General features: G+C 39.1%; 1 protein-coding gene across 1 annotated transcript; it reads right to left on the bottom strand.

Annotated features, from left to right (window-relative positions):
• Positions 1 to 6662: 6662 nt before the first annotated feature.
• LOC121389773 lies at positions 6663 to 17177 on the bottom strand. The gene is made up of 5 exons (XM_041521421.1): positions 16932 to 17177; positions 15396 to 15476; positions 13287 to 13409; positions 9692 to 9813; positions 6663 to 8063 (listed from the first exon to the last, which is right to left on the bottom strand). Exons 1-5 carry the CDS (start codon positions 17175 to 17177, stop codon positions 7244 to 7246), a joined length of 1392 nt encoding a protein of 463 aa, XP_041377355.1. The 3' UTR covers positions 6663 to 7243.
• Positions 17178 to 22890: the final 5713 nt, after the last annotated feature.

Here is a 22890-nt window from a genome sequence, read left to right as displayed (position 1 = left end):
TACGATTAAACTTACATATTAAATATATTTTTCTTGTTTAGAATATCAGTGTCTGTATATTCAATGTGTTTCTGGTTGTCTTAATATTTGTAAGAAGCCCAAACTGGGGGCGGCTCTTAAGGCGGGGCGTATAATTAAAGTTGATTTTGCTGCTATCCTGCAGGAATAATTTATGAGACGGCAGCAGGTTTCCTCTGTTATTTTTTAGAAGTGTTCAGATAACCATATGTCACACACAATTAGCCGTAGTTTAAAATGTGATAAACTGTCGTTGAAAAGTTAAATGTTTGTTTGTTTAACGAGACCAGTAGAGTGCACTTTGTGCTGGAGTGTCGTACCGGCCTCGGTGGCGCAGTGGTTCGCAGCCCGGTACCGGCTCCAACCCAGAGCGAGTTCTTTTAGGGCTCAGTGGGTAGGTGTAAGGCCACTACACCCTCTTCTCTCTCACTAACCAACGAACAACTAACCCACTGTCTTGGGCCGCGTTCCACGAAGCGATCTTGGCCCTAAGATCACCGTAACTGCACAGCTAACATATGCACTTAAGGTGATCTTCGCGCTAAGATCGCTTTGTGGAACGGGGCCCTGGACAGACAACCCAGATAGCTGAGGTGTGTGCCCAGGACAGCGTGCTTGAACCTTAATTAGATATAAGCACGAAAATAAGTTGAAATGAAATCGTGTGTCGTTCAACTTTCATTCATTTTGTGCGGTGCCCGCATCGGCCATACATATTTCACGGATTCACCAGCCTCGGTGGCGTCGTGGTTAGGCCATCGGTCTACAGGCTGGTAGGTACTGGGTTCGGATCCCAGTCGAACCATAGGGGTATTTAATCCAGATACCGACTCCAAACCCTGAGTGAGTGCTCCGCAAGGCTCAATGGGTAGGTGTAAACCACTTGCACCGACCAGTGATCCATAACTGGTTCAACAAAGGCCATGGTTTGTGCTATCCTGCCTGTGCGAAGTGCAAATAAAAGATCCCTTGCTGCTAATCGGAAAGAGTAGCCCATGAAGTGGCGACAGCGGGTTTCCTCTCAAAATCTGTGTGGTCCGTAACCATATGTCTGACGCCATATAACCGTAAATAAAATGTGTTGAGTGCGTCGTTAAATAAAACTTTTCTTTCTTTTTCTTTCTTTATTTTAAAGAAGGACCCACCTCCTCGGTATGAATCTACTGGTGCGCCACATTTTGGTGGAGTGTAAATCATCTGAAGCTGAAGGGGGCGGGACTTAGCCCAGTGGTAAAGCGTTCGCTTGATGAGCGGTCAGTCTGGGATCGATCTCCATCGGTGGGCCCATTGGCCTATTTCTCGTTCTAGCCAGTTCAGCGGGTTTTCTCTGTTAATATCTGTGTGGTCTTTAGCCATATGTCTGACGCCATATAACCGTAAATAAAATGTGTCGAGTGCGTCGTTAAATAAAACATTTCCTTCCTGAAGCAGACGACAAATGATGTTTTTTTGGCAACACAAATGTTTTTGAATCTTTTAAATTCCACCTATAATTAATTTTTAAGTTTTTAAAACACTGATTTATATTACCTTGATATTTGTATTGTGTAATACTTTTTCCCACAGCTTTTTTACACTGTGGTTTTATATAATTGAATAAATAATATTCCAATATACTTACCTTTTATCACACCGAATAGCCGATGTGTATTTTTGGGCTGGGATGTCGTTAAACATTCATTCATGCATTCATTCATTTACTCTAGTTGTATAGAAAGGATGCTAATGTTTCATTTAACGACGCACTCAGCACATTTTAATTATGGTTATATGGCGTCGTACATATGGTTAAGGACCACACAGATATTGAGAGAGGAAACCCGCTGCGGCCACTTCATGGGCTACTCTTTTCCGGTTGTAAAGAAGGAAGATAGTTTTAAATGATGTTTCCAGACAACACATCTTTTCAAGCCAAGGTGCTTATAGTGCACTAAGTCATCGGACTACAAACTGGCAGGTACAGGGTTCGCAGCCCGATACCGGTTCCAACCCAGAGCGAGTTATTAAGGGCCCAATGGGTATGTGTAAGGTCACTACACCCTCTTCTCTCTCATTAACCACTAACAACTAACCCACTGTCCTGGACAGACATCTCAGATAGCTGAGGTGTGTGCCCATGACAGCGTGCTTGAACCTTAATTGGTATACTTACCTTTTATGACACCAAATAGCCGATGTGTATTTTGGTGTTGGGGTGTCGTTAAGCATTCATTAATTCATTCATTTACTCCAGTTGTATAGAAAGGAAGCTAATGTTTTATTTAACGACGCACTCGACACATTTTAATTACGGCTATATTGTGACGACCCTGGATTAGAGGGTGTCCTTGTAAATGGCCATAACTACTAACTATGAAGGCAAAAGATCACCAACAAGATTACAATTTAATAATATTTATTTAAAAATAACCTCAAATTACATGCGCAGTTGAACTGTATGTTCACTGATTCATTTAGTAATAAAATTCACATAAATAATTAAATAAATATGACTAAGTTACTTCCAGGCTATGAAATATACCACAATTCTTAAAATACCTTAAAAGACTGAGTCGTATTCATCTGAGACAGGTAAGTTGCTCTATAATAATTATTCCAAGAACGTCAATAACTGCACGAATAACACTTTAAATACTTTGTTTGGGTACACAGACCTACTTCCACTACATAGGCATCTCTCTATCGCAATCCCTCTGTATATAATATGCATTAAACTTCGCCACATAAAAACCACAAGACCTGGGGCATACACCTTTTCTGTGCAATAGGTGCTATCTCCCTAAATTATATCAATAATAAATGCCAAAAATAATACCCTTTAATCTTTATTAACTATCTAATCATTAAGGTTTTGAGTTTGGTCTTTACAAGTTATCCCAATAATATTCACATATGTAAAACCCGTGTAATTTAGTATTCTATTAATAAACCCAACCCACCTATCGGGGCGAATGATTGACCAAAACTCACAAATCATTGCGGGATCCGTTTTATACCCCCGCCAAAATCCAGCAATACTGGTTAATATCCAGCACTGCAGAATTATGCATTCCGCAGAGCGAGTATGCATTCTGCAAAACGGGGTAAACTCCAGCAGTACAGCAGGGCCGTACCCTGACCAAAATCCATGGGGGGGCACTAAATTTTATAAAAAAATTTTAACATACTATAAAGATTAAACATTTCTATGTATTATGCAGCTGCCCCCCCCCCCCCCCCCCCCCCCCCCCCCCCCCCCCCCCCGGAGGGTACGGCCCTGTACAGGGTACAATTCTGCATTGCAGAATTTGTGAATTTCTCAGTACGAGTTGGAGAACCAATGTCGTCATCTACTATTGAATAACGTCATTAGGCCTTACAAGCCTTTACACCTTAATTACTATGCTATAATGAGAACCAAATGCATACAATAAATATAATTTCCATATCAGATATAAGTTGCATTAGTTATATCTTAAATAACTATTATTATCCCAGCGGTCACTCATAACAGGGAAAATATTTTCCATAGTTTCTCAGTGAGAAATATTCTGCATTGGTCTAAAGAACAATACTATTGGACAATTTTACGCTTACAAACCAATGACCTTGTCGGTACTAAATATGACGTCATCACGATTTGGCAAACACACAAAATGACGTCATGTAGTTTAAAGAGTTTGCGTGTACGGCTCTCTGTTTTTGGTGTTAAATTTATAACAAAATGTCATTTTAATGCAGTTCCTTATAGATTTTATAGCAGAATAAAGAGAACTTTTTGTTTTTGAAAATTATCTATGAACGTGATTAAATTACAAAGTTATAGCAATTCTCAGAACAGTGCGTAAAGTGGTTTAAATAGTTCCTATACAGGTTGGCCTTCGTGCATGTGCGTCGAAAATAAAGGTTTTTAGAGAAAAAATAGCTGAGGTAATAAATAGAATAACAAACTCGGTACCAGTTATTATCAAATTTATGTCCCTCGTGAAATAATTTTCATTTGTCACTCGCTAAAGCTCGTGACAACTGAAAATTATTTCACTCAGGACATAAATTTAATAATAACCGGCAACTCGTTTATTATCCTCTATATATTTACCTAAACTACACAGCGTAACAGACGCCAAAAATAGCAGTGACAGATACCCGGAAGTAACTCTCAAAAATCCAGAACAAGGCTCGTACAAAAGCATGGCTTCGATCTTTTACATTTGTGGCTATATAAAAATGCCAATTTAACAACTTAATAATACTTGACAAGGTAAGTTATCTGTGACTACTGATAATATAAACACTAATGATTATGTATATAAATGTTTTACGATAAACAAGGCCTCGTTTTATTGTCCGGGCGCAAAGAATTGCGCTGTTCAATGTAAACAAATATAGACTTCGATGCACGTTGGCGCTAAAACAAAACGGACTTGAATTATAGCTTAATAATTTATCAACATAATTTCCTGGTAATATCGTAATCCCGGGTTCTCACAATATGACGTCAGACATATGGTTAAAGACCACACAGATATTGAGAGAGGAAATCCGCTGCGGCCACTACATGGGTTACTCATTTTCAGTTGTAAAGAAGCAAGATAGTTTTAAATGCTCTTTTCCACAGACAGGATATCTTCACAAGCCGAGGTCCGTATAGTGCACGGAATGTTAGCATTGCTTGCGATGACATAGACGGGACAGCAACGGTCGCAAGTACCAACTGTGTACTACTGGTTGCATTTCATTCATTTCATTTCAACTTATTTTCGTGCTTATATCCAATTAAGGTTCAAGCTCACACGTCAGCTATCTGGGCTTGTATGTCCAGGACAGCGAGTTAAGTGGTTAGTGATTGAGAAGACGGTGTAGTGGCCTTACACCTACCCACCGAGTCGTTAAAACTCACTCTGAGTGGGAGCCGGTGCCGGGCTGCGAACCCTGTATCTCCAAGCCTTATGTTCGATGACTTAGCCACGACACCGGTTACAACGGGAAATGGAATCGGTCTTGTGACCAGTCTAGTGCATGATGGTCAGATCAGGTCATAGGATTTAACGTGCACATTCAGAACAAGTTGTTGTAGCACACGCCTGTCATGGACGCAGGTGTCGACTTTCGCCGGCTTCTCCATCCAGAACAGGAGTTAGATCATACAGAAGAACAAACATTTATTTCCTTACCATGCTGGTTAATGGTGCAATCTAATTAAAATTAGCTCCACTATTACATGTGGATTTAACAGCAGCCAGTTGGAGCTCATGTCCACCAATCAAAACCTTACTTGCAGAATCATGCCAGTGATTTAAAAATAATTTGAAAACATTCCCAATTATCCTGAGGGTATACATGTTTCGTGTGAATTACGAATGCCTTAAAACATGTTTTATTTTATAAAATAAATAATTTGTAATGTAAAACTGAAGACTGATTTAGTTTTTAGTTTTTTTAATAAACAAATAAATTGTAATGAAAAATTGAAGACTGATAACCCATTCCGTATGTATTGGTATGGTTCGCTGTACTGCGACCACTAAAATAGACTCGCCCGATATTTTTTGAATTTGTATGCTCCCAAATAACGTTATAAAAAGCGAATTGTGATTGGTCAATATTTAAATTATTATTTATTATTTATAGACGAAATGTTACTTGGACATTGGAGACCACGCAGTGTTGTTAGCAATCTGATTAAAATTAGTTCTACTGGTCTAAATAAGGCATTTGTAATTCACATGAAACATGGCATGATTCTGCAAGTAAGGTTTTGATTGGTGGACATGAGCTCCAACTGGCTGCTGTTAGATCCACATGTAATAGTAGAGCTAATTTTAATTAGATTGGTTAATGATGTTGACACTACGAACTGAGCTAATCCCGTCAGGTCAGGTCATAGGATTTAACGTGCGCATTCAGAACAAGCTGTTGTACCACACACCTGTCATAGGCACAGGTGTCGGCTCTTGCCATCTCCTCCGTCCGGGACAGGAAATATTAGTGCATAATAAACAAAAACAGTTCACATAATATACTTGTACTCAACAAAATTAATTAAGGGCCACTAGATTTGTGGTAATTCTTTGCTGTAGTATTTCGGAACATTTTGATCACAGATGACTGCTAAACATCGTTTTAGTAAAATCTGTCTAGTCATACACGCAGAAACCTTGCACTCAATGGCGTTTTCATGCGTTTATGAAAATTTCCGAAATGTCCATCCAGCTAAATTCAGACTACCAACTGCAACGACAAAGTTGGCCAACTTTCTTATCTCACGACTTCTACGACTGTCCAGTTGCTAGTCTGAGCGCTTCCAGAACTCGTGTCTCGTCGTATACAACTCCTACGACCGATTAGTTGTTAATCTGAGCGCACCCTTCTAAGTCGGGAGTTGGGGAAATTACAATGAAACCGTCGATTGGCCAACTTCGTCGTGACAGCTGATAGTCTAAGATTAGCATACAGATACTTGTCATTTTGTTCTCTCCAAATTGTTTAAATCATTAAGTTTAAAAACATACTGCAATGTCGATACCTTACAACAGAAGGTGGGGTTGGGTTGTTGTTGTTTTTTTGTTGTTGTTGGGATGGGGTGGGGTTGTGTTTTTTTTTTTTTTCGGGGGGGGGATGTTTCATGATGTTTAACAAAACATGCTATACAAATCTAAATTTGTTGAGTATATTTAATTGCATTAAAACAAAGTTGAATATAATATACAATATAAATCACTTTTAAGAATAATGGTTTGTAAAACGTGTAAGAAGTCTCGTCATTATAAACGTTAATGCGTTTGTTGTAGTTTTTTGTTTTGTTTTTGGGGGGATGGTTTGGGGGTTTTTTTGTCCTCTAAAAATAAATGTAAAAATATGCTATGTCTAAAGTCTATTAGCATCTCAGCAAACCATAAAAAAGGGGTTAATAATAACCATAATCATGAATATGATATAGTTCGCGTCTCTGGGTTGCGGTCTGTGAAGGGTTAATAATAACCATAATTATATCATTGGCGTCTCTGGGTTCCGGTCTGTGAAGGGTTAATCATAACCATAACCATATCATTGACGTCTCTGGGTTCCGGTCTATGAAGGGTTAATAATAACCATGATCATATCATTGGCGTCTCTGGGTTCCGGCCTGTGAAGGGTTAATCATAACTATAATCATATCATTGGCGTCTCTGGGTTGCGGTCTGTGAAGGGTTAATCGTAGCCATAGTCATATCGTTGGTGTCTCTGGGTTCCGGTCTGTGAAGAGTTAATAATAACCATAACCAGAATTATGATATCGTTGGCGTCTTCTGGGTTGCGGCTTCTGAACTTTACCTGCTCGTTCCAGTTCATGAAGGAAGCTAGTCGCTTTCTGTTTTAGACGCCTGGGGACATCAGGACTGCTCAAGTAAAACTTGTACTTTCCTTGCTCTCCGCTGTTTATCTCCACACCGGACGGGTTTTCGTGGAACTCCTTTATTCGTTCATCCACACTTTCTTCTGCACAAAGCCAATACAGCCTGAGAATGACGGGTGAAAAGGTGCTGTCGTGTTCTCCCTTTGGTCTCAGTCTGCGCAGGAATCGTTTTTCCAGATCAGATATATGCTTAGGTGGCGTTTGGAGGTTGTACTTTATTGCCATATCTTTTCGCAGTATGGCGTCAAGTTTTTCAAGTACTGTTTCGCAGAGTTTGTGGACCCGACTATCAACATGTTCTTTTCCCTCTCTCAAGAGGGCGAAATCCGCTCGTATAGGAATATACGCGTCGCCCTTTTCGTCCACTGCCGCTTTTAAAACTTCTATGTCTTGTTTTATCTGGTTACTTTTCATGTCCTGGATAATTTTATTGTAATCTTTTGCTTCTGACATCCGCATTCGTTTAATAACCGCTTTGTGGTCCTCTTTCTCCACTTCACTGAGGTCCAAAGGTTCTTTGTATTGTGTTTCCATCTGGTGTAGAATGGCGGCACTGATTTCATTCCGTCTGGCATCCTGAATGTCTCGTACCTTATCGTCCCATCGACATCTCAGATCCTCCGCAGTGCGTTCTTTCAGGAGTGAGGCCATGGCTTTCGACTCGATAATACTGCAATGAAAATATATATCGTTATTAATTAATGCAGTTGAGGACCGCTGTGTTGATCTGCCTCGAGTCGATATGTCGTCTGTGGCGATACAGGAATTTATACGGAGAGGGTTGGGGGAGGGGGTCTTATAGATTGTAGCGAGCGGAGTTTATGAGGGTGTCGAGTCATGCTGCTCTGAAAAATATATTGAAAAACAAAGAACGAAAATTTGCTTCAGCAGGAAGGGGTTTCGATCCCCTGTGCCTGGCGTATTATTTATCATGTTTTGTCTGTTTTGAGTGATACCTCGCCTAAGGTGCTTGCATCGTAGGATCGAACCATCTCGGTGGATCCATTCAACTGATTCGGGTGGGGTTTTTTTCCCCTTCCAAACCAGTGAACCACAACGGGTCAAAGGCCGTGGTATGTGTTTTCCTGTCTATGGAAAAGTGCGTATAAAAGACCCCTTGCTGCATTAGGAAAATGTCAGAATTACCAAATGTTTGACATCCAATAGCCGATGATTAATTAATCAATGTGCTCTAGTGGTGTCGTTAAACAAAAAACAATCTTGCATCGCAGGATCGATGAACCAGTGCATCACAACGGATCAAATGCCGTGGTATGTGTTTTCCTGTGTGGGGAAAGTGCATATAAACGACCCGTTGCTACTAATGAAAAGAAATGTAGCGGGTTTCCTCTCATAACTATCAGTCAGCATAACCAAAATATTTGCAATCGAATAGCCGATGATTAGTTAAACAATGTGCTCTAGCAGTGTCGTTAAACAAACAAAATGTTAACTGTTTAGTGATACGACTGAATCGATATAACGTGTGTGTTGTTATAATTTTAGGGGACGGGACGTAGCCCAGGTAAAACTCTCGCTTGATGGGCGGTCGGTCTCGGATCGATCCCCGTCGGAGGTCCATTGTGCTGCTTAGAATAACATTCAATATCTGGGAAAAAATTGAAAACGAGTTCGTCCATTAGAATAACATTCAGTATCTGGCAGAAATTTTAAAACAAGTTCAGGTTGTCAGCGTGAACTGCTGGGGCGGATCTAGACGGTGTCCGGACCCTCATCAAATCGCCTCACTTTAAGCTTTATTTCTTAATTACATTGTTAACATACTTTACAAATGATTTAGGTCACCCGGAATGACATTAAAAGGCAGCTGTAGCAATATCTAATATTGACGAAAAACGTCTAATGTAACCTTATGCCCTTGGAAAGACAATGGTGCCCTTTTAAATCATTGTGCCTGTCTTTTTGAACACCCCACCCCCAATTACCAGAAAGGCTAGCTCCGCCCCCAGTACTGAGGTGGATGATCCTTTAGAAACTTAAAGTTTGTTTTGTTTTGGTAAAGCCCTCGCCTGGTGCGCGGTCAACCTAGGATCGATCCCTGTCGGTGTCCACATTAGGCTATTTCTCGTACCAGCCAGTGCACCACGACTGGTATATCAAAGGCCGTGGTATGTGCTATCATGTCTGTGGGATGGCACATATAAAAGATCTCTTGCTACTAATGGAAACATGTAGTGGGTTTCCTCTCTAAGACTATATGTCAAAATTAACAAATGTTTGACATCCAATAGCCTTATGATTAATAAATCGTTAAATAAAAAACCCCAAACAAACTACCTTTTCATTTTTTCGTACAATTCCGGAATGAGGACCCTTACGTCTGCTGTTGCGTAGTCTGTCATCTCTTCTGTAAACGGACGGTGTGCCCAGTACTCCCCATCGGTTTTCGTCCATTTATCCTGAAAAAAAGGTAAACATTTCAATTATAATCAGTCTAGTTTGCCCCATCGATATTCGATCATTTATCTTGCTGAAGAAAACAAAATAGTATAGATATTGTCACAGTGCTGAACTTCAACTTTGTAACAATACGGATTATATCTTTATTTTTACAAGTTCATTACTTAGAATTAGTTAATTGATAATCTGACGTCTGCCATGGTATTGCCGCATAAATTGTGCATACATGTTCACGTTGTTTTAGTGTTTTATCAATAATCTGATTAGATTTACTTTGTAAATAAAGTCGTAACACGTGGTTAAAAGCCATGCATTGTTTACGAACACAGCATTCCAATCAGCGTCATAATGACGTCACTTCCCTGACGTCATTTTTCATGATATCATTACTTAACGTTTGTACGGATATGAGCTGAACAGAAGACCGTGTCGATGTCAGCGCTACGTTATCGTATCTAGAGGGCCACCATCCTCCAAAGTTGGTGTTTAGTAATGTAGCTGGTGATGATTTGGAAGTTTAGTCACTGCAGAAATATTTTGTTTGACGTTTTCCGCCAGTGTTTGTTGACGCTTTCTCTTCATGGAGGAAACGTGGAGGAACTCTCTCTCCATGAAGGAACCCTCTCCAGGGAGGCGTTCTGCAGGAACTTTTTCATGTATGCAGTTGTACATGTCATTAGTGTTAATTAGTTGTTAGAGACAACTAATTATACAAATTATAGTCATATTTATACTAATAGGAATACAGAAGAAGAATTAGTTGACACGTTGATTAAAAAGAAAGAAAGAAAAATAAATGTATAAATTTTAAAAATCATTGAATTACGTGTTTATTTCCATATTAGTTTTTATAAAGCCGATGACTCGAGCAGACGAACCCTAATAATTTTGTCAGTGAACCACTCGAAGAGAGGCCACGCGACAGTATCTACTTAGTGACTTGCCAATCAAACCAATTAATGTCGAGAACTAACTAAATAGGTAAGGAGCAAACAGATACAATACAATAAGTATGTAATTGTTGCCACGGGTATTGCAGGCGTCTGAACGAGTACACCATGACAACTGTATATTACACAGATACGTGTTTAGTATGTGTCTTATAAATAAGGATAATTTACCCATGAAAGACAGACTCGGGGAGAACAGATACTGTTCACACACCTTGAAGTTCTCTCACAAAGCACAAACTCTACTGGAAGATTCGAGAGACAGTTTTGTGACATAAGCAATGTCAACTCTATCGGGAGACCTGTGTGTTATTCGCCCAAGAGCTCTGACTTGTATATTATCTGTATCACCATATTGTTAATTTATTAATCACGTTTCATGTTTGGAAAGTACAATACAAGAAACTACATCACCAACTTGAGACTTCTCTTCCTTCATTTACATTCCGGTAAAATTACAACTAAGACAAACTACGCTGTCATCTTGGCTAATTAGCAAATATGACAGAAGAACGTGTTAAATAAGGGTTTTTTTTTATTGTATGACGTCCTATTCCATTCCCTCTGAGTCCATCGCAAGTGGCGTTGTGCCCACAGTTGACGTTGACGCCGATGAAATTGGGTTAAAATGGGTCCAACATAATATGGGCGCCGTGTGTGGAGGTGAGCGGTTCGCAGTCAATTTTGGATCGTTTGACCGGACACCCGACGTCTGAAAAGTTCAATACTGGTTGCTGTAGCTGTCATGAAACGGTTGCGGAGGTGACGTAACAGAATATGACGGTCATCTGCCTATGATGTCACACGTGGTCTACACGGTCGCAGGGGTTGAAATTTATTTTTTTACCACTATCCCAAAGGAATAGTCAATTTCAAAAACCACTATTTCGTCTAAAAATGTACTGTCCCTTCAATTATTAAAACTACATTCCCTGGAATATTTTTATTATTTAAGCATATAGAACAGAAAATCCAATTACGTTTGGTGCATATATGACGCCGCACTCCGCATTGGTTTCACTACGCTGGCTTATCCATGTCAAAAACAAAGTCAGTATTTTGAAAGTAGGACACTTTTGACGGGCTCCTACCGATCTCGGTTTTCATTGGCTTATCACAAGTATAGAATTCCCCAACAAGAGATCACGTGAGATTTCGCAATTTTTGAACAAATTTAACTGTCTTGATTGAGGGGTCGTCTCATATCTCCAAAACATATTTATATCCATAGAGGTATGATACAACGCCTTTCCAGGAGTCGGTGAGTGGGGGGTTTGCCTTGAAATTTTGACAGTGGCCAGCTGTTGGCATACGCGTTACATGTAAGGGGGTGTTACTAATTACGTAACGCTCTAGGGGTAGAGGAAGAGGGTACTGTGTTCGATTTACGTAACATTTTTCAAGACTATATGTTATTTTTATTCATTACTTAGACCTAAAAAGGTGTTTTTTGGGAAATGCGCGGTCAGTCTAGGATCGATCCCCATCGGCGGATATACAAAAAGACCATGGTATGTGATATCATGTCTGTAGGATGGTACATATAAACGATCCCTTGCTAAAAAATAAATGTAGCGGGTTTCCAAGGCGTGTGTGCAGGGATTTCAGCGGGGTTGGGGTTATAGACTGTGTTGAGCGAAGTTTATATGGGGCCATGCTCCCCAAAAAAATACATTTCAATTTTTTTTAAGCTTGGGCAAGTAAGGGTTTCGACCTCCAATCTCCCCCTGCACATGCACCCGATTTTTCTCTAAGATTATATGTCAAAATTACCAAATGTTAGACATCCAACAGCAGATGGAAGGAAGGATAGGATATGTTTTATTTAACGACGCACTCAACACATTTTATTTACGGTTGTATGGGGTCGGATGATTATTAAATCAATATGCTTTATCTTTGATGTCGTTAAACAACCCCCCTCCCCCCAACTTTACCCTTTCCAAACGAAATAATATTTATTTGAATTTGTCGAGTTTAACACGTAAAATTAAGAAGTGAAAACGTTCATTGTCTACTTTAGTATATTTTATTTTTAAAATATATACATGATTAATGTGTTACTAGCATACAAACTAAACTTTGAAAGTTCTACTAACATTTTATAAAATAACAATTCTGAAATAGGAAGGTACGACTGTCGATAATACGTTGTCAAGATCAAACCGGTTTTAACTAAAGACTCTAGTACCGTATCCTCAACCGAACGTTCTTTGTATAGCGCAAGATTTCTCTTTTAATTTTTTGAGACGAACCCTACAATTTGAAATCGGCAAACACGTGTTAACTGAAACTGACAACAGGTTGTCGTTTGTGCTTTGCTGAGCTATGGCGGCACAGGCGACGAATCAAGCGTATACGTTTGACGATATCCGTTCATAGCTTTGAGGTTAGCTGCAAAAACATACTTTTTTCAAAAACAAAATCTGACAGTTTCTGTCTGTCATAATGTGCTTTTACCAGTTTTTAACATATTATATCCAGATTTGAAGTTTCAATTTCTAACTCAGCCTAGTGCTTACCGCAATGTCATCTTTGTCCTTCATCAAAGCTATATCAACGCCATATTTCTCACAAACGTCAGGTAACTTTGCTTTAGATGGGAGTTGTCTCCCTTGGTTTTCTTCTATCAGCTGATCTGCAATCTAAAACAGTAGGTATAATTGTATTTTTGTCCCGTGTCAGACCCGGGATGGACATGCCTGAAACCCTAGTGGTATAGGGACATGTACAAAGAGTTCAAAGTATAATTATTACACACAAAGCAATAAGCCTGAACGAAGAGCCGTCCACATCGATGCAGCGATCTGGGCTGTACTTTGCTTACATCACATGTCTTTTAGCGCTATTCTTATGATATGTGAGAAGGAAGGAGGAAGGAACCTGAAGGTCCAGGCACGTCCATCATGGGCACGAGTTCCGATTTAAATCCCTTGCATAGTACGAATATAAATACTATTGTCTTACACGCCGTTTTAGACGGCCAGCTCAAAAATAAACATTACTCAACCTATTGGCCTAGTAGTCGTCCCCTAGCGGACAAGGAATCGATGATAATTTGCATCCAGTCTAGAGTAAAGGTTATATGAGAATGCCATCTACTTAATTAGGTACTGAACAACTCTGCGGAGTAGGGTACATTCCGGCGGATACCTTGTTGTTATTAACGCGATTCAGCGGACGTCAACCCCTTACTGTTTAAACATCCAGGCCGCCCGGAGTAACAGATGGTATATCCGGAACGACCCGGGTATCAAATTATGCAAGCCCTGGTTGCATTAGAATAAAAGTAACAAAAATACAGTAAAATAGTAATAATAAAAGAATGCTTCACATGAAATTAAAGTAAATGTACGTGTTACAATATATGTGAGAATAGAACTAGAGTGCTCTTAACATGGTTTCACGACATCCCCCAGCACCAAAATTAACATCGGCTATTGGGTGTTAAACAAAGAAAAGTATATGAAGAGGATTAAATTAAAAATAAAACTTATATAATATAATTGTATAATAAAAACCACAAAAAAAAAAAAAAACAGTGTAGAGCTGTTGGTATATCAAGTTAAAGGAGACATTCTGAGTTTGCTCCATTGTAAGATGTTTTCGACTAATAAAATATTTCTACGACTAAACGTACATATTAAATATATTTTTTGGTTTAGAATATCAGTGTGTGTATATTCAATGTGTTTCTGGTCGTCTTAATATTTATAAGGAGTCCAAACTGGATTTTGCAAATAAAATGAAATTTAACCTAGTACAAATATTAGAACGATCAGAAAGACGTTTAATATACAGCCACTAATATTTTATGCAGAAAAATATATTTGATATGTAATTACAATCGTTAAAAAGTCTTACTTAGTCGATAACATCTTAAAAAGTGCAGCAAACTCAGGAATGTCCCTTTACATAAAATTAAAGTACATGTACGTGTTACAGTATACATGTATGTGAGACTAGAGCTAGAGTGCACTTAAAGGGACATTCCTGAGTTTGCTGCAATTTTTAAGATGTTATCGACTAACAGAGACTTTTTGACGACTGCAATTACATAAAATATTAGTGGCTGTATATTAAACGTGTTTCTGATCGTTCTAATATTTGTACTAGGTTAAATGTTATTTCCTAAAATATAATTTTTTCGAACGTACGAAATTATTTGAAGACAAAATCCAGTTTGGGTTTCTTACAAATATTAATACGACCAAAAACACATTGAATATACAGACACTAATATTCTAAGCAAGAACATATATTTAATATGTAAGTTTAATCGTAGAAATATTTTATTAAGTCGGAAACATCTTACAATGCAGCAAACTCAGGAATGTTCCTTTAACACACACACACACACACACACACACACAGATACACACACACATACAGACACACATATATATATATATATATATATATATATATATATATATATATATTAGAATCTCGTTGGGTTGAACTCGGAAGGGTCGAATTCACTGTAACGCGATCCAAAACCAAAGTCTCCAGTAACATGTACACGACATTGACTGAATGGTTAGGTCGAACTACCCGATGGATGGCGATCTAACATTTCCAGACCAGTGTGAAACACCTGTAGTAAACCAGATATAATGATAATGTATTACCTGAGTATCAAAGACGTTCTGTAGTAAAATGTCAAACTGACATTTTAGTGAAGTGCTGTCGTTGACAGACGAGTGCATCACCTAGTAAAAAAACAACAAATAGGTTTAATTAATATGCATGCGTCTAAATGATACACCGCAGATAATTGTGATATATATATATATAACATAAAAGCATTTTCATTTACCTTGATACCCCTGCGTGCATGTGTTGTTCCTCATCGTGGTGCAGGGGTGGTGAAATTCTCGAGTGGCGAATACAGAATATATTTGTTACCTGTTTGACATTTTAAAATACGTTCTATAAGCATCTGCGATAATGTATTCAACTGATTGTTTTTTTTCTCTCGTTCCAACCAGTGCACCACAATTGGTCAAAGGTCGTGGCATGTGCTTTCCTGCCCGTGGGAAGGTGCATATAAAAGATCCCTTGCTGCATTAGGAAAAATGTAGCGGTTTTCCTCTGATCACAACGTGTCAGAAATATCAAATGTTTGATATCCAATAGCCGATGATTAATTAATCACCGTGCTCTAGTGGTGTTGTTAAACAAAACAAACTTTAACTGTGATAACGTTTTCAAATATGTTTTTCATTTTGCGCAATATTGATTTGTTTACTACAAATTGCATACCATGTTTCCATGGTCTAACCACAGTGGGGTAGTTTGGGGTGGTTGTAGGGGTGGGTTTTTTCGAATATTTTATTTTTGATATGTTGTGCAAATCTTTCCCAGTTGTTTATAATCAAATCTGTTTTTTGTTTTGTCTTGATAATTCCGTTCAATATTGGTTTATTTACCTCAACCCTGTTTTCATGATCTGACCTTGTTTGGGTTTTTTTTTTTTTTTTTTGGGGGGGGGGGGGGGTAAGATTTTACTTTTTGATATTTAATGTTAAAGGGACATTCCTGAGTTTGCTGCACTGTAAGATGTTTCCGACTAATAAAATATTTCTACGATTAAACTTTCATATTAAATATATTTTCTTGTTTAGAATATCAGTGTCTGTATATTCAGTGTGTTTCTGGTTGTCTTAATCAAAATGTTACAGATAAAACAGAAGTGCCCCGAACATCCTGCTTTTGTTTAAAAGTTGCACCACCCTCAACCCACACCCCGATGCTGAAGGTTTAATTTTTAAAAGTTGAACCCCGACCCCACCCCACCCGTTATAAATGAATTGCTACTTCCCAGCTTGAACCTTCAGTGGGTGTAAGTACGAGTCCAATGATTGACTGGTCTCAAGAGAAAACATATTTTCTCTCTGCAGGAGGACTGCCACTCTCAAGACAGATTTCACAAATTTAAACCTGCTCAAGACAGTCCTTCTTGATTTTATGTATTATATTATACTTTTCCCACACAGCTCCTTATACTGTGGTTTTGCATGAATATATATATACATAATATTTCCATATACTTACCATTTGTGACACCCAATAGCCGATGTGTATTTTTGTGCTGGGGTGTCGTTAAACAAACATTCATTCATTCTTTCATTCATTCGTGATTATGGTATCTGTAAAAGACTCACCTTTAGAACTTGTACGCCCTCTAACAAGTCCTTTAATCCACCCTGCTTGAATATTTTAGGACATGTCAGAACATCAAAGAGAAAGACGTGACCGTCCTTTTTGCCCACTTGTAGCAGAGTTAGAGGTCCTGTCTTCGACATGTTAACCCCTTCAGCGTCAACTGACACGTAGTCTTCTTTCATCAGTTCCTGGACGGCAGTTCTTGCCCTGTCCACACTGTCTATTATAGTGTAGGATGACGCCATCTCGTTCTCTAGAACTGAAAAATAAACTGAATAAATGGATGGATGGATGGAAGGATGTACAACATTAGACAATGCTTAAGGTTCCTCAGAGCTTAAGCTGGATTGAACTAATTATTAGTAACTAGGTATTAGTAATATTTTGTCGCCAAATTCATGTTTCCGAATCGACTTTTTGTTTTTTGTGGGGGTATTTGTCTGGGATTTAATTTTATGGAAAAGCAGGGATTTCTCAGAAAAGGTGGATATATTTGTTTGGTTTGGTTTTTTCTTTCTTTTCTTTAATTCTTTTTTGGTGGTGGTGAGTGGGTGTGGGGGTGCGGGTATGCCCTCTTCATCTGCCTTGATCTCTCTTCATTGTGACAAGGAGCTACCTCATTTGTCTTCATACTCTAAATAATTTCCATCACATTTTCAGTATACACCCATGGCAACTTTCCTGAGTTTGCTGCATTGTAAGATGTTTTCTACTAATAAAATATTTCTACGATTAAACTTACATATTAAATATATTTTCTTGTTTAGAATATCACTGTCTGTATATTCAATGTGTTTCTGGTCATGTTAATATTTGTAAGAAGCCCAAACTGGATTTTGTCTTCAAATTATTTCGTACGTACGGAAAACAAATATTTTAGGAAATAAAATGAAGTTTAACCTAATACAAATATTAAAACGATCAGAAACACATTTAATATACAGCCGCTAATATTTTATGCAGAAAAATATATCTGGTATGTAATTGCAGTCCTTAAAAAGTCTCTGTTAGTCGATAACATCTTAAACATTGAGAATGGTGGTTCTTAAAGGGATATTCCCGAGTTTGCTGCATTGTAAGATGTTTCCGACTATAAGATATTTCTACCATTAAACTTACATATTAAATATATTTTCTTGTTTAGAATATCATTGTCTGTATATTCAATGCGTTTCTGGTCGTCTTAATATTTGTACGCGCGCGTGCAGTCAGGATGCGGCAATGGAAATCAATGATTTCTAAAATAATCGCTCGCGGCCGGTTAGGATAGAGCTTAAGAAGCCCAAACTGGATTTTGTCTTCAAATAATTTCGTACTTTCGAAAAGGTTTTTTTTATTATTAACCTAGTACAAATAGAACGATTAGAAACGCATTCAATATACAGCCACTAATATTCTAAACAAGATAATATATTTAATACGTAAGTTTAATCATGGAACCATTTTATTAGTAGATAATATCTTAAACATTACAGCAAACTCAGGAATGTCTCTTTAATGACTTCGAATTTATGTCCAAGTGACCTCATTTGTAGCCACAATGTTATGGTGCGTCACAATATTATTATTTGAGGTGACGCAACATTGATGCGCATGGTCATAATTGACGTGAGCGCTGATCAGAGACTAGCAATATAAAAATGTTTGCCTAACACCACCAGAGCACCATAGCACCATAGCACCACCACCACCATCACCCCCCACACACACACACACACACACACACACACACACACACACACCGCCTGCTTGGTCGGGCTGCTGGTGATCCCTTGCACCTGCCAGTGCAGGCGGTCCCTCCCCCCCCCCCCCCCCCCCCGTCACCTTTCCTGTCATGGAAAGGCCGGCTCTTGTGCCCATGACAGGTGTGCGCTACAACAGCTTGTTCTGAATGTGCACGTAAAACCCTATGACCTGGCCTGACCACCAGAGCGCATTGATCTATTACTCGTTGGTTATAGGGCGTCAGACATCTGATATTTAATCTTATAGAAATGTGAAGCATCTGACATTTAATCTTATAGAAAATCAGCAACATATTTCCATTAACAGTAAGAGATGTTTTAATATCCACTTTCCCACAAAATGACAGGATGTAGCCCAGTGGTAACGCGCTCGCTTGGTGCGCGTTCTGTTAGGGATCGATCCCCATCGGTTGGCTCATTGGGCTATTTTTTGTTCCACCACGACTAGTATATCAAAGGCCGTTCTATATACTATCGTGTCTGTGGGATGGTGCATATAAAAGATCCCTTGCTACTACTAAAACAAAATATAGCGGATTTCCTCTCTAAGACTATATGTAAAAATTACCAAATATTTGACATCCAATAGCCGATGATTAACAAATGAAACTTTAACTTTTTCCAAAGACAGGGCAGCATATATCGTACGGTTTTTGCTCTATCAGTCGTGGGACGAGAAAAAGCAAAAACAATCCTATGATCAAAGCACCTCAGGCGAGTTTTACTAACTGGGCTTTATCCAGCCCATAAGTTCAGGTTTAATTCGCATTTTGTCACTTAAAATTCTATCAAATATATTTTTAAATTATTAAGACAAAATCCCTATAGGTCGTTGTCTGATTGTGCAGTTTTTTAGAGGTGTCCGATTTTCAGGGGTTTTCATTGACGCAAAATAGTTTTTTTCCGCGAATGTTCTTTTCGTATTTGGTCTTATATGTCTATTTTCTTGAATTTGTCTCCAACAGTTGATTTTCCAATAATGAAACTTTCACTTTCACTTTCACGTTAGCTTGAGTATACTTTCAAATCTATTGATTTTAAGTTTATCACATGCATCGAGTGATCATTCAACACAGCGACGTTTAGGTTGGCGTTCCGACGTGTTGAAACATGATATGGAAATATAACGTTACTGACATTCCGAAAAGGCTATTCTACTACCGACCATCTATTTAGTATTCACTCTTTAATAGAAATTTTGAAAAAGAAACTATACTGTGTTTTTATCGATTTTCAAAAGGCCTTTGATATGATCCCCAGAACCTGCTTGTGGCAAAAATTATTAGACAATAATATAAATGGAACAATTTTCAAAATTATCCACCAAATGTATCAAGGTATTAAATCTTGCATCTGCACTAACAATATATAACGCAATTTCCTTTTGTCAAAATAATATACCTTCCGGTTGGACTTCGTTGACGCTATTCGTCAATGTACATCGTACAGTGGTACACATTATTTCAACAGCATGTAAAGGTCGACTTCCGGCCTGTTCCCAACATAAGGGGAACAACGCTAAAAACGCATTATCCGGTAAATCGCGCACACTCAGAACACGCGGGTGGCAATGAGTATCTCACTCCTACACGATGCCTCGGTTGAACAACGCCGATCGGAATCAAGCCATTGGCTTGTTGAATGCCGGAAACTCGCAATTGCGGGTAGCACAACGGTTCCACGTGCACCCGTCAACCATTAATCGGCTCCTCAACCGATATCAGACGACAGGGACCGTCAATGACCGCCGTCGTTCGGGCACGCCACGCGTAACGACCAATAGACAGGACCGGAACATACGGTTGCGGCACCTGCGCAATCGGTTTTTGACAGCCGCAAGCACTGCCAGAACTGAAGTGGGAATCAGGGAATGACTCATCAGCGCCCGAACTGTCCGGAGACGTCTTGCCGCAGCACGACTGCATTGCCACCAACCCTACCGTGGCCTTATCCTCCTGCACAGACATCGTCAAGCAAGACTCTTATGGGCCAGGAATGGTGGGCATTTGCGACCCAGGAGATGGCGAGATGTCATCTTCTCGGATGAATCGAGATTTAACGTGAGTGTCACGGACAGACGTCGTTGCATTTACCGCCGTCGTGGAGAACGTCGCGCAGGCCTGTGTTCTGGGAGGGACCGCTACGGGGGCGGCGGAGTCATGGTTTGGGGCGCCATCAATGCTGACTTCCGGTCCGAACTCGTGGTGGTACAGGGAAACCTTAATGCGCAACACTACGTCGACAACATCCTGCGGCCGGTCCTCCTCCCATTGATGAGACGGCATGGCGGAAACAGGCTCGTCTTCCAGCAAGACAACGCTCGGCCGCACACTGCCAGGCGTACACAGGCGTTTCTTCGTGCCCACCATGTCACTGTGTTGGACTGGCCAGCAGTTTCACCGGACATGAACCCAATAGAGCACATGTGGGACGAGCTGGGACGTCGTGTTCAAAACCAACCGAATCCACCACAGAACTTCGCTGAGCTGCAGCAGGCATTGCAGCATCACTGGGCAGCCATCCCACGACGTGTGGTGAGGCGCCTGTGCATGTCCATGCCTAGGAGGCTGCAGGCGTGCATCGCAGCACATGGAGGTCACACGAAATACTGACCCCCATGACGTTGACATCGCCAGAGGCGTTATGCGCGATTCACTGTTGGCGGCTGACAGTGCCAGTCAGATGGGCCATTGGTTGGTCTCACTGGTGGTATCAGTTTCATTTTTGTGGGATCTCGCATAATAAAATAAACCATGATCATTTCCGAGATTGCGTTTTTATTGCCGCCTAGTATATATTCGGAACTATTCGCATGTAACATCGGCGTGCGTCAAGGTGAAAATTGTCACCTGTCCTATTTTCTTTATATTTAAATGACCTGGAAACGTATCTTCTTAGCCAAAACTGCATTGGAGTCTCTCCTGTTATCGATGATCTCGACATATTTCTTGAAGCTGGTATTTGCTTGCTTTCCCTGCTATATGCGGACGACACAGCCCTCCTAGCAACGAACCCACATGATTTACAACATACCCTTAACATGTTCTACAATTATTGTAATAAATGGAAGCTTAAAATCAATATCAACAAGACAAAAATATTGATTTTCAATGGCACAACCAATGATTACAAGAAAACATTTACCATCGGAAATACGGTTCTCGAAAACGTTAAAGAATATAAATACTTAGGCTTAACTTTTAATAAGCAAAACAAGTTCAACACACCAAGAAAATGTTTATCCCAACAAGCTACAAAAGCAATGTATTTCGTTTTATCTAAATCTAAAGATAACAATCTATCAATAGAATGTAAGATAAAATTGTCTGACACGATGGTATTACCTATTTTTCTGTATGGATGTGAATTATGGGGTTATGAAAACACTGACATCATTGAAAACATACACATAAATTTCATGAGACGCCTGCTCCCGGTTAAAAAAGGTACACCGATATTTATGTTATACGGAGAACTAGGACGTAGACAGATTAAACTAATTATTCAACAAAGAATGATAAATTTCTGGGCCACAATTGGATCAGGAAAACAAACAAAACTATCCTTTCTATTGCATGCATTTATGTTACAGGACTCATCCGTAAATGGACACAACTACACTTGGATCCAACATATCAAACAATTATTTAACAACCTAGGTATGACTGATATATGGTTGTCTCGAAGATTTTCAACAAAAAAACAACTTCTTGAATATATCAAATTGAGGCAGCATGACCAGTACCTTCAAACGTGGAACAATAACATTGCATCATCGTCTAGAGGAAAATATTATACAATTTTTAAAAATCAGCTAATTTTTGAAAAATACCTCACCATAATGCCTGGAAAAACTATGGATCATTATTCTTAAATTCAGAACATCAAATCATTACCTCCCGATTGAAATAGGACGGTGGAATAATACACCAGTAGAAAATAGGTTATGCACACTTTGTGATTCTAACGATATTGGTGATGAATATCATTATCTATTCACTTGTGCCTTCTTTACTAGGTCTCGAAAAACACCCCTAAAACAATATTATTATGTGAAACCCCAGTACCCTAAAATTTAAAGAGTTAATGACTAGTAATAAAATAGGTGTCCTAAGAAAAGTCAGCAAATTAATTAAAGAAATTAATGATAAATTTAAAAGACCATAGCTATTTGTATCAACATATACCACATCACTCGAGTTAAATATGCTTT

The sequence above is a fragment of the Gigantopelta aegis genome, chromosome 15, assembly GCF_016097555.1.
Source record: "Gigantopelta aegis isolate Gae_Host chromosome 15, Gae_host_genome, whole genome shotgun sequence".
Lineage (NCBI taxonomy): Eukaryota > Metazoa > Mollusca > Gastropoda > Neomphalida > Peltospiridae > Gigantopelta > Gigantopelta aegis.
The sequence above is the reverse complement of the archived record's forward strand: the minus strand, read 5'-3'. Positions and strand labels throughout refer to the sequence as shown.